The 13,263-nt window shown below is 37.3% G+C and overlaps 1 protein-coding gene across 3 annotated transcripts in view; it reads left to right on the forward strand.

Annotated features, from left to right (window-relative positions):
* The window catches only part of LGR5 (leucine rich repeat containing G protein-coupled receptor 5), a 94,700-nt gene that overhangs the window by 26,528 nt on the left and 54,909 nt on the right, over positions 1-13,263 (forward strand). For all 3 annotated transcript variants that reach the window (XM_074573255.1, XM_074573266.1, XM_074573276.1), the window contains exon 2: positions 11,117-11,188. In XM_074573255.1, coding sequence (XP_074429356.1) covers positions 11,117-11,188 — 72 coding nt within the window. The remainder of the gene's footprint in view (positions 1-11,116; positions 11,189-13,263) is intronic.

Raw genomic sequence — 13,263 nt, forward strand, 5'->3', positions numbered from 1 at the left:
GAGTAACCCTTCTGATTTCCTGATGGAGCTGACTGGAAAACTGAACTTCATGTGACAGAAAAATTGAGCAAAGGCTATGGAAAAGAGAGGGTGAGGAAGGAAAAATGAGCAGAATCAGCACATCGTTTTAGAAGCTGAACACCCAGAACGAAAATTAAGTACCCAGATAGTTGGAGCAGGAACGACAAACTAACAGAAAATAATGAAGGGCTTTAACAGTGAACAATACAGAAGTAAAAGAAACTGAAATAAACCACTTCCTTAGATTTTTGTAACCTCCACACTTGAAAAAAAAGGTATAAGGGTGATTCCGTCAGCAGAAAATCATACTTTCATCTCCTTAGTGATGCAAACCAACGTCATCCCTCCTTTAACTCGACAGATTTTAGAAACGATAAAAGGGCTGGAAAAAATATGTAGAAATCTTCCCAGTAAACCCAGCAGTACTACATTCACTACTCCAGGCAAAACGATGTGCTGTTGCATGACTTCCACAACTGTGAAATACTGCCTATTGGGTAGAACCTGGCATTAGGCACTCGGAGGCCTGGTATGACGTCCTCCTCCCATGGGAGTCAATGGGAGTTTTGCTACCAGCATCAGTAGAGCCAGGTGTTTACCCCCAGGCACTGTTGTAGCGCTGACATTGACTTGCTGTGTTATACGTTTTACGACATGTAAATAATAGGGTGGCTGATTCTTTACAGCATTTTTATAGCATTTGGAATAGCTAAAGAAAAGAGATCTTGGAAAGTTCATTTCATGTGCAAAAAAAAAGCAGAGAAGACAGGTGCAGTATAGGGGACATGCTTATTTCACAGATGCATGCAGGTGGAATAGAGTTGGCTGCAACACTTTACATTTGTTAAAGGTTTGGTTTGGGTACTGATGTTTTGTAATATTGTTCAATATTGTCTCCAGGAAGACCCAAAACTGATATTCGAAACCTGAAACTGAGACACAGCAGTGGACTTGACTGAACATCACCAGTTAATTGCTTGCCCTGAAGAGATTTTCTGTTGGTCATCTTAACAATCACGAGAAGTGGTGGGTCACTGGCCTCAAAATGAGGTTGCCAAACAGTGGACTATGTAAACACTATGAATAAAAGGAAGGAAACCGGGATCATTTATTGTGGATCAGAGTCTGCTGCCTCTACTCATACTAAATATTAGCTTATCCTCTGAACAGCACAGCTGATCTCAGTAGAAACAAGTCCTGAATATTTTGCCTCTATGTATAAATTGTACGGTTTTGATCCCAGTAATTTAAGTTACTGGAAAGGGAAATAATTTATCCAAAGAGATGACACTTTTATATTAGAAGGAGCACAACCCTTTTGCCTGAAGATTGTGCTGGTATAACCACATGAAGAATACATGCCAGCCCAGTCCAACACGAGGCCTCTACCGGAGACTTCTCTTTGGTAGAGTAAGTTAGCACATCTCAGCCCTGCTCCTTGACCTGAATTGTTTCAAGCTAGTTCAGGTTTTTTAGTATTCTGTCTCTTTGAAGGGCAGCTGTTCAGTTACAAGCAAACAAAATGCGTGGAGACCAGGTGTACAGGATGTCAGTATAAGATTAAGGACCTTGGTTTTATGTATATTCAGACTATTTTATACCAGCCCATGTGAAGGTATCTCATGATGAAAGTGAATTTTGAACACTTAAGCAAAAAAAAAAGTACCTGATGGTGAAATACAGTGGTTTTAAGTCTCTTATCTTTGTGAGAATCAAGCTATACATATTTCCTGGCACTTACTATTGCAGAAGTTTGGGTGTTCAAGCTGTCAGTGAAAAATTTGACAGCTCTGTCATTCCTCTGAGCTCCGTAGGAGGTGTTGGAAGAGGCCGTCAGCCAGCCAAGAGCTGGCAGATCTGGAGGCCCATTGTATTTCAATGAACAAGTTCTGTCAGACAAAAAGAGAAGATCTGCACGCAAGAAAAAAATCCACAACTTGTGTATCTGAAGAAGATTTACAATATTTACATCCTAGGTATAGGATCACCGGGCATTTCTAAGCCAACACTGCCAACTGAAGAAAATAGTTCTGCTTCACGCTCCTTGTTTGTTTCCCCTCTATGCTTTAGCTTGTGGTGCCATAAACAGCAACACAAGTCAGGGAACTGACTTGGATTAAAACCTTTTTTTTTCCTGATGGATTTGTTTAACCTGGACCAGTTGCCAGCTCTGGTTCAACAGCATCCTCAAAAGGATGTGCTGTTGGGTGAGGGGGAGGGGGCAGTGGAGATCAGGAATCATTCTTTTGGTAGCAATGTTGTATGAAACTGAGTGTACTGGTAATATGACATCAGTTGGGTTGTCCACGCAATAAAGAGAAGATTCTGTAAATAATTATTTCAACAAAGCAACAACACAAAAACAATCAAATTAGTAATTCAGAGCAGAACTCTAGTACTTGTGATATAGTGTAGCATCATTTTCTACGCTGAAACTCTTCAATTATTCTTCAACAACACAAGGTCCAACTAAACTACAATAAAAGCAGAAGTGACAGTGCTGTGTTAAAACAAGTCCAATCATTCAGCACCAGTGCATAGGAAAATGGGAACCTATAGAATAAGAGTAGTGAAGAAGCTAACCAGAATTTTACTGAAAACTCCTCTAAGATAAAAAGATCAGTTGGAATCAAAGAGGTGGACTCTTGTCTTTGCTGAATGATGTTTTTGCCATTTCCTTTACCAAGTCAGAATTTCACCCAATCTAGAGTATGTGTATTTTGCAGTGAAGCAGTTTGGGAATACCAAGTTTACATATATGACAACTGCTACATTACATCACACAAAGTAGCATTGTGCAGAGACCCTGCATTTTGAAATTAGTACAGTCACAGCAGCATCCTGCTGTACCTGAGATCATTAGCCATTTTGAGGGCACCTAACATGGTAATGTAACTTCCAGCTCTGGACCCAGCTCACTCATCTGTACCTGGGGTTACCTTGGACTGTGCAATATAGGATATATATTTCCTGCTGTAAATGCAGTTGTGTTGTGCACAGATTTCCAGATACCGCAACTCCGTCACTGTTAGAATGTGTTTGTAGCAGATGCTTTCAAAGCTGATTGCTTTTTAATTCTTCAAATCCATGCTGTGGAATTGAGTTGAGGCAAATTAAGACCAGCAAAATGACTAATTTATAGTGTATCTTGTTATGACTGAAATCAGGCTAATCCTGATTCATTTCCACCCTCAGGAGCTTCACTGAAGTGGTATTGGATATTTTGGTCAATGAGTTTTAAAATTGGTTTGTGCAACATGTAACCTATGCTGTGCATAATTTCCAGTGGGTATTCAGCCCAACTGGCTGTGTGGCCCATAACACTTGGTTTAGGAAAGTTGTACTTTATGACTTTAGGCTTGTATTTTGAGTCTTGGTCTGCACTTTTAGATATATTTTGAATTAGTTTCTCCTGTAGTCAAGGTGTAGTATGCTAATAAGCAAACTATGCTGTGCTTTTTGTAGATACTGTACTCTCATATAAATAACCAGAATTTAGGAACAGCTTCACTGAATTCAGAGGGATAAAATTGTAGACCTAGAATTAGAAGGAAATTGAACCCCCATTTTCTAAAATGGGTGAATGTGTCCATTCATTCAGAAAAAAAAGTTGTTTTCCTGTATTTCTGTCATTTTTATAACAAATAGTTGTAAAAATAAGTAACTTCTAGAGTTGCAGAAAACATTCTGAAACTAAGACAGACCAAGGAATTTTTGGTCACTTCTAATACATATCTTTTCTCAATTTAACTGTACTGTTCTTCATGAAAAATAAGATAATCAGTACCTGAAAAACACAGGTAATGATGAAAAACATTCTAGTAGTTGTCTTCATAAATTATGGTAAAAACTGATATATTTTCCTGTTGCGTATTTTTTCAGTATATGAACAATATGAATTATGTATGCAGTACTTGTATAATCTATTTGAATTAGTGTAGCAGAAACAAGTAATAACTCACAACGTAAAACAATACTAATACAATCTGTGGGCATGGGAGGAAGAGGAATTACGTTCAGTTGTCTTTTAATTGGTTCTGCTGGCTTCTGTATTATAAAATATTCCTTTAGTTATTTAAGCTTTAAAATATGTGAGTTAAGTACAGTAAATGATTGACATGTTGGAATGTTTTTGTAACTTACCCTGGTAATTATTACTTAGCAAACTGAGTCTTCAGTGCCAAAAGAACAGCCATGAATCAGCTTTGAAAGTAAATGGATAATTTCATCTGGGGAGCATTGTGAATTTGATATACAAAAAAAGCAGAGAGCCAGAATCTTTGTACCTAGAATGAAATGTCAGGTACTTGTCAGATTAATTCGGCACTGTGTGCGTTTGATCTGATCTTTGATCTTTACTTTCTTTTTGACCCTAATTGTTTGCTCTGCCCTGCTCCCTCTGCTGGAGTCTTGGATAAACTGAATGGCAAAATTGTTTCCTGAAAAGATTAATCATGCATGTACTGTTTGCTTTACAAATGTTCTACAGTCAAGATTTAAGTAAGTCTTTGATGGCTGTTTATATGACAGAATTGCCTACTATGTTCAGGAATAATGTATGCTGTTTAAAATGAGTGTTACAGAGCTTCTGCAGTGATAAGCCAAATTTTGCTGTCTGTGACGTTAGAGGAACCCACTGGCAGGTGTTGGGAGTGCAGAATTTTGGCCCAACCATTTTGTTAGTTTGTGTTGAATCCAGATGTGGCCTGTCAGTTTGGTTTGCCAGGTTCTGATGTTTAATAGCCATACAATGGGTTATTGGCCAAGACACAACAGTAGAGAAGAGGTATAGACAGAGCCCTCCTGATCTTGCTGGATCACCTTTGAGGCTTCCATAAGTTCAAGGTGCCTGATCCTTCCCATAGATGTCTATTTACAATTGCAGTGGTTATCATCTCTTCTGTAAGCAAAATGCACTGCTGGAATAAGCATCACTGGTATGCCAAGGAAGGGAAGGATGGTGCGAGGAGGACAGTGGGAGTACAGTCCATTTACTGGCATAAAGCTCTTCATGAGGTGCACAGGCACATGTACTCTCACTGCAGGGTCTATTCTCATGCAACCACGTCATTTGCTTTTTGTAAGATGTGTTTTAATGAAAAGGTGTTGGGTCTCTGGAAACAATGAACTTCAATGTCAAGTAACAGAAATTTTCTGTAAAAATGAGTAACAAGCAATCATGGTTTAGCCTTGCATCACTTCTGTGTTAATTTTTAAAAGCATAGAATGGGACCAATTGCTGATAATTTGCTATTACACATAATATTGCATGGGATAATGAATTACTGTGAATTCTTTGATAGAGAGATTACCTGCTCCATGTAAGATCTATTGTAACTCTCCCTCTTTACTGCTTCTTCCTGCAAATCTACCACATTTTTTCCAGAAGGCTTTTCCTAATACAAAGATGTACTGCTTCAAATGTGAATCATTTAGTGGAAATCCACATCTTAATCATAGTTTACTACAGAGTCCTTCAAAGAACCACAGATGAAGTTGGAAGCTAGTTGTGAGGAGAAATGCTATGATTTAATTGTCAGGAAGCGCTTACAATGCTTATTTATACATGCTCATACTCTGCCTTGTGCTGCTCTGCATGGGTGTATTAAACACGCAAATACATGACTACCAATTTTCATGTTGATTTTGGAATATAATGTCATCTAGGACCGTTAAAATGAAAATATGGTCATTGTTTTCTGAGGCTATTGACAGCTTATGCATCATCATTTGGAAAACTGGTGTAAATGCCATGGGGTGGACAGTGTGATTTAATGAAAAGGGCACTGGACAAATCATCATCAGTGTTTGGTTCCTCTGTGGCGTCTAACCTGCTGTTTGACTGTGAGCATGTCACTTTGCCATTAGGTGTCTTAGTTTCCCTTCTGTAAAATGATGGTAGTTATTATTCTATTTATTTATTGAGACCTTGAATGAAAACATGCTATAGGAATTTATTTGTAAAAAATAGGAAGTACTACTACTATTACAGTGATGGCAGATAGATTTATCTACTTCAAGTAGCTGTAGCAGATGAAGTTATTTTTAATATCCATAGTGAAGCATTTGCATTAGTAGCATTAGTAGCATTTGCACTTAATAGCTGGCATATTCTTCCATTGTACAGTGGAGCTAGTAAACTATTCTGCCAGCAGTAAAAACAAGACTGCTGTGTTAAAAAGATAGGCATAGCAAGGGGACAGCAGTAGTAATTCTCATCCCTTTTCATTATTTTGTATTGCTGCATATAAGATAGTGTCAAATTTTGCTGTAAATGAATTAAGGAAATTGTCTTAGTTCAGCTGGTAAGAACTCAGGGAGTACATTCAGTCTATTCAGTATTTTTATGAGTGCTTTGTCTTTTGAAGACTTCCATAAAAATAATCAGTAATACATCTTGTTGTGCTAAGGCAGGCCTAGAGGAAACATAATTAATAATCCTAATAATAAGTCTTGATAATTTTCTAAAAATCAAACATATTGCAACTGTTAAAAAAAAGATAGGCTACAAAATTAAAATTGTCTTGTTGTATAAGCCCTGCAATGGGTAGACAAGTTTGTACCATTCAGTATAATTGAAGTTTACCATAGTAGCAGATTACCAGGTTGGTGAAAGCCCACAGAAACCTTGCGTGTATCCCAAGACAGATTTGGGTTCTTGTCTAAAAGACCTAAATATAATGTGGAAAACTGATCTTCCAAGATGAATAGTCACTGAAACAACTCTTGTAATAATGGCTAATAACAGGTTAGTAACTTGGCCTCCAGACTCATCTGTTACATGTTAAGAACTAGTTCACTTAACTTGTTTTACTTGCTTTTGGGAATTCATTGTGAGCTACTCACTTTTAAGATGGTAACTGGATATTTTTTCAGCATGTATATCCATGGACGACAAAACTGGGGGAAAAAAAGACCTGATGTATTTGCCTTCTTGGACTCAGTTTTGCAAATGCTCAGAATTTACCCATCTAGTCACCAAGAAAAAACAGATGCATGCTACAGTTCACAGTATTTTCTGATCTTCAAAGATTTCATCACAGGTTGGATTCCCTTTGCAAGTCACCAGAGACACAGCGTGGTGATCGATTGGCACAGAGTATAATTAAGATATCATTATAGTGAGCCATGTTGCCAATGCAGTCATTGAAGTAAAACTTTTTATCTTTTGAAAAGATAAAAGTTTTGTTTGCTGGTATGTTGCTTTTATAGTGAGCAGTTGGAAACAGGCTGCAGGAGTACTGATGGGAGAACAGACGATGTGTTCATCTGACTGTTCAAAATAACCTATCGCCTTTCCAGTACAGTACGTCAGCTCATGGTGCAGGTACTTTTTATAAAGGTAGATCTGGTACTTTTGTTTAGAGTAGGAGCATTTTAAAACTCAGCATGTACTCTTACAATGCCACTCCTACTGATATAAGTGGGGTTTGCGTGTGCTTTGGTGGTGTGATATAGGACTAGTTCTGTTACACTAACTTATTTAAAGATTTTCAGTATTCTAATAATTGTAAGTTTTTAATCACTGTAGCTTGTAAGAGTCTACCAAGTTTAACAAGAAATGTTTGCAGTTTCAGCTGGTTTGGTTCTGAGTATACATGCACAGGCACACAAATAAAATATAATCAGACCATTCCACTGGGGATAGCTAAAGATCTAGTGCCTTGATCTTAGTATTTTTCAGCATTACACTACAAATGCTGACCTGCAAGCCATCTTTCATCTCCTTCTCTTTTCTAGAGAGAGCAAATTGCTGATTTTGACAGGCTAACACTGAAAGGAGAAATTAGAAAACCTGTTTGATGCCCTTTTTGGAAGGAAAACATTGCAGGTGCCAGACATGAGACATACCCATTACAGTTGTTTCTGGTTTTCATAGTAATAATATGTAAGCCTACAATTTACCAACTAGCTCTTTCTGGCTATTAGCTGTGCTTGATCTAGCTAATGGCCATAAATCTCACCCTAGCTATGTCTTCTTGGCAATATGGTTTAACGGCTGGCCAGTTTGTTGAGAACCTCCCGTATTTGTCTCTGGAGCACTGTGAGGAATATCTTCTCAGCAGCCCAAACTTTGCAGTATTGCTCACATGAGACCCAGTGACTGATCGCATTGCACTAACTCTTTTTCTTTGTCTCACTTCTCCAAACATCCCCCGAGAAGTAGCTCTGGGTGATGGGACTTCTCTGGTAAGTCCCTTAGTTACTCAGTGAACAAAAATTGGATGAAAAGCGTCTCCATGGTGATTCTGACCCAAAAGAGTATTCTGAATTTAAAAACTGTTAGCACAGATGAACTACTGCTTTGCTCGTGTAAGCAATGTGAGGATTTCAGGGAGAAATAATGTTGCCTATTTAGCCAATTGGTACAGTTGGAAGAAGTAGAGGTTTTTGATTTTTGTGCCTGAAAGTTTCTCAGTTTTTCCATCCGTATCAGCTAAACTCTCCCTACAGTAGCTTTCCTTATATTCTTAAACCCTTATAGTTACAACAGTACAACAATAACACATAGCCAACACAGACTGGAATGGCCTGTGTATTACTTACTAGCCTGTGAAAAACTAGTTTAGTTTGGGAAGACATTATTGAACAAATTTGGAAATAATTTCTGTTACCTCCACCGTCACTGCAGGTATTTAAAAGATGTGTAGGCATGACATTTAGGGACATAGTTTAGTGGTGGACTTGGTAGAGTGAGGATAACCGTTGGACTTGATGGTCTTACGGGTCTTTTCCAACCTAAATGATTCTATGAGTCTATGAAATATGCATAGGTAACGTTTAGTAGTTCTGTTGCACAAAACCATCTTCCTACTTTATGTTCCAAGAAGAAAATAATCTGGAAAAAAAAGGAACCTATCTAAAATAACGAGATTATTTAACTGGTAGGTTAAAAAGAGCTGGCAGTTGCTGCAGCATACACTGGGAAAAAGAAGAGGTTTTCCTCCATCATATGATGTGGAGCACATACTTTACCACATGAGTCGAGTCCAAAAAGGAGACTAGGACATTGGAGTTCACTTTTGGTAAATCCACCTCTATTTGGTAAATAGAGCTCTGATTTAAAGATGTTTTTAAGAAAAGTGGATGTATTGTTGATTTTCTCATTGTGGATCAAAGAATGTAATGAAAGCCACCATCTCTTATTCCGATCCTCTTAAGATATTAGGGTCTGGTCTGTAGATTTCTTGTGACTGGTGTCGTCCTGTGGGTGATACAAGCAGACAAGTATTGCTTACTACTAATAGAAATTAATATGCTAGAAAAACAGGCTTCAGGTTTCCCTGGTCAGCCAGAGCACTGGTTAATGCTGGTTTTCTAGAATCCCCTAAATATATATCTGTCTGAAGGTGAATCACTCCCATCTACCACCAAGGCTGGCTTTTTAAGTCTAAAATGTGATTTGTTGTGTTTACAAAAACGCATTAAGACAAGTGTTGAAAATCTCATGATCAAAATGATACTGTTAAAATACTGGGTTTATCTTAATATTCAGTAGTGTATGATTCACTACCTGGATGAGTTTTTCTTTTGCCAAATAAATCAATGTTTTTGTTCCTTTGCCAGAATAAATCCTTTGAGCCTTTATCAAAGTGAAAGGATAATAACGTGCTAAACAGTATGGAAGAATTAGGTGATAAAGTATTACAGTAAAGAATGAATTTAATAAGTACACAGTTCTCAAATTATACCTTGATTTTGAAGTGAATGCAGAAACCTTACCCAACAGTGATTTGATAATTGTTGTAAAGTATTAACACATTTCCTTTACTTCAAAATCTCTACGTGAAGTATGTTTTTAAATTATACATTTTAAAATTCAGCAAAAGATCAAACAACAAAATTAACTATTTTGACTAAAAGCATATATTCTGTAATGTGAAACAGACTGTGAGTAATAAGAACTAGATGGAATAGGAATAGGATGTCTACCCACCGAAGTACAGATAACTTATTTACCTTGTAAGCTCTCAACAGCTGGAAGAAATAAAGTTATCGAAATACTACCCAAAGTAGCTGGAAAGTATAAAAAAAAATATATATATATATATATATATGTTTAAATAGTGGGGAGTTTTAAATTATCACAAAATGTTTGCATGAAATATTCAGGTCTGATATTTTTATTTTAGCAGTCTACAGGAATTTTGATATAGTTGTGTAGTCATATCTTTCACATAGAATTTTATAATGCAGTCTGTTTACAGTTTTTATACTTAATGCAAAGCAATTATAATGATGCTGTGGGCCATGGGGAAGACAATGGAAAACAATGAAAAAACATGTTAAAAATAAAAAGGTACTATATGAAATTTAGTCTAAAACATAGCTTGAATGAGCTCTGACAGAGCTGATATGGCTGGTTGTTTCCTGTGCCAGGAACTACTGTGGAACCCCACCAGGAAGTGTGCTACAGAGCAGGATCACATTACACCCTTGTTTTATGGTTCATTTCACTTATTTAATGCAATTTGAGAACCTGCAAAAAAAGAGCACTCTAAAAAGGGGATGTTTATTATTTGAAAATATGTCATTTCTTTGACTGAAGTAAGGTGGGGTTGGGGGACACCTGATGTGCCTAATGTAAGGCAACGCAAATCAGTACCACCATGCAGCAGGTTGTATGCAAAAGCAAAATGTTTCCATATTCGTGAAATGTAAAGAATGATGCAGCTATACACTGTACGCTTTTGCTTGTCTACTTTAGTAAACCAAGTGTGCTACGGTGCTACAACAACAACAAAAACCGTAGTAGTTGCCCTTTACTACTCCAAGTAAATTTTAATACAGTACAGCGGTTTATTAAAATTATGTAGACTAAAAGGATTGTTTAGTGTTCCAGCTGATTTATAGAGCATGATAAAACATTCCAAAATCTTTGGAAGCAAGGAACATGCTACAACCTGTATTTGGTTTGACAAAGCTGTGTTCATAGGAAAGAAGAATGTTTAATGTGCTAACTAGATAATGATTCATCAATTCTGGCAGAGGAACTAATTTTTGTTAATGTAGTACTTAAAAATGCGTGGAATGAACAGCTGGATACCACAGTTGTGGCATGCCATGTTAAGTCTCTGTCTGTTTTCCCCTACAGTGATCTCAGTATGAACAACATTACTAAACTGCCCTCAAACCCTGTGCACAATCTCCGCTTCCTGGAAGAGCTGTAAGTATCATTGTATCCTTGATGGGCATAGTCAGCACTAGACACATTCCTGTGTTTGTCTCTCATACTTACTGTGGGAACCAGATAAAACGGTGCAGGAAAGCTGTCAGCCTGACACTTTTGGCACATGCGGAAACACTTAGCTGAAAAAAAACCAATTGCTCGTGATTCTGGAAATGAACTTATAAAAGAGTTACCGTGAGGCTACAACTTCTCTAAGCAGAGACAGAGCCAAACAAATTAAAATTTTTAAACAAGGGCTGTTTAAAAGAGCTGGATTGCTTTTTGGAAATAGTTAAGCAGCAGGATATTAAAAGTTTGAATACTGGCTCATGTTTATTAAAATCGCAAGTAAAGCTATAATCAAAACCAAAACCTGCTGCCTCGTTCTCCCTATGTCAAGGACAATTGAGCCCACATTTCATTGTATTGAGGCTTCTTGTCCTAATCACTTTTAATTACTGTTTCCTTGCTCTTAAATTTAGCATCCCTGAAGGCTGACTGTAAAATGCAGAATCCTGCAGAAAGCTTAGTTACGCTATCTAGTATGTTCACTGAGGGGAAAAAGTACACTGCGAAAACTAGCTAATCAAGCACAACATCAAAAGAGGAATGCTGGTTTGAAGTGATGGTGACTAACCAAAAGTGAAAAGTATTGTGCATTCATGAGACCTGGATTTGGCAGTGACCCTAGTTATAATGGCCTAAGCTTAAAAGAAAATTTAAGTTCCTGAGGAGTGATGGAGGCTCTGTAACTGATGTACCATAGATCTGGTGGGGAAAAGCTGGCACCTGCATTTGCATGAGTACCTCTGAAAGTTGATTAAAAGAATTGTCTAGGCATCCAGCCTCTTATGAAATGGGATTTATAAGCTTTTAAAAGTGAAAGCCTCCTTTTTTTATAGCAAGTTTAGCTGCTAACGCACCATAAAACCCACGTAAGATATGCAAAGTCATGGTGCTGCCCTTCTTGCAAAGTCACAGTCTATTTTAAGCTATGAAATATGTACAATCCTCCACTATTTAGATGGGTATTGCACTGACAACTTTTGGTGTCCTTCCTAATGCTCATTTGAATTTTGCCACCTGGTCTTTCCAGCTGGCATCTATGAAAAAAAAAAAAGAAATTAAAACAATTTTGGTAACACTAACTTGGAACAATACTCTTTTTGCAAGCAGATTTTCCTTTCATGTCTTATTTTTGTTAATGTCAGCATTTCTATTTTAAAAGCATTATTTCTTTTCATTCTCTCTCCTCCTTTACTTATTTCTTTTCTTTGGTTATCATTATCTGTATTGCTCTTGGTGGAACTTTCAAATAACATACAGATATGGACATAACAATGAGAGGTGTCGCACACCAAGAGTTAACAGAATCAAGTGCGTATGAAGTGAATCATGCCACAAAGACCTTGCTTGTGGATTTTTGCATCATGTTCATGTTTGCTTGTCCAGTCTCCTGTTAATTGTAATAACCCTACTAAAATCTTCCAACCCAAAGATTTCAGTCATTAAAGAAAAGAAGAAAAACAAAAGTTTGGGCTTTTCATGGAAGGAAGTTCTAATGCATTAATCCAAGTTACCTTCACTCTTTCATTTTACGGTCCAAAGTTAGAGGACCCAAATAGTGAGACTTCTGTCGCTGCTTAAGAAACCGTTTAGCAGTCTAATTCATCTTCCTGATGAAGACCTTTGAAAGTGTACTGACCTTATTCTTGTCTCAGGCCTACTTTTTCCACTGGAAATATTAAACCATTATCCTTACACCCTTCTGTTCCAGATTAAGTAATTCCAGTCATTCATTGCTGGTAGTACCAGAAAAATATTTAGTTAGTTGTGGTTTACATACATGCAGTCAGCTCCTCCATTTGTTTCACACAAGACAATAATTTCCATATCTTATTTATTCTGATGCTGTTTTGTGAAACCCCTCCATTTGGTATTCACTTTTCAAATAAACATAGAAAACTGAAGTCTTCAAAGAGTTGAGGCAACTGATTACCTCTTCTTAGTGCAAATTCATACCCATTGTGCTGAGAGAGTCTTCGGTGTTCAGAGGCATGTATTACAATTCA

The sequence above is a fragment of the Larus michahellis genome, chromosome 1, assembly GCF_964199755.1.
Source record: "Larus michahellis chromosome 1, bLarMic1.1, whole genome shotgun sequence".
NCBI classification, from domain to species: domain Eukaryota; kingdom Metazoa; phylum Chordata; class Aves; order Charadriiformes; family Laridae; genus Larus; species Larus michahellis.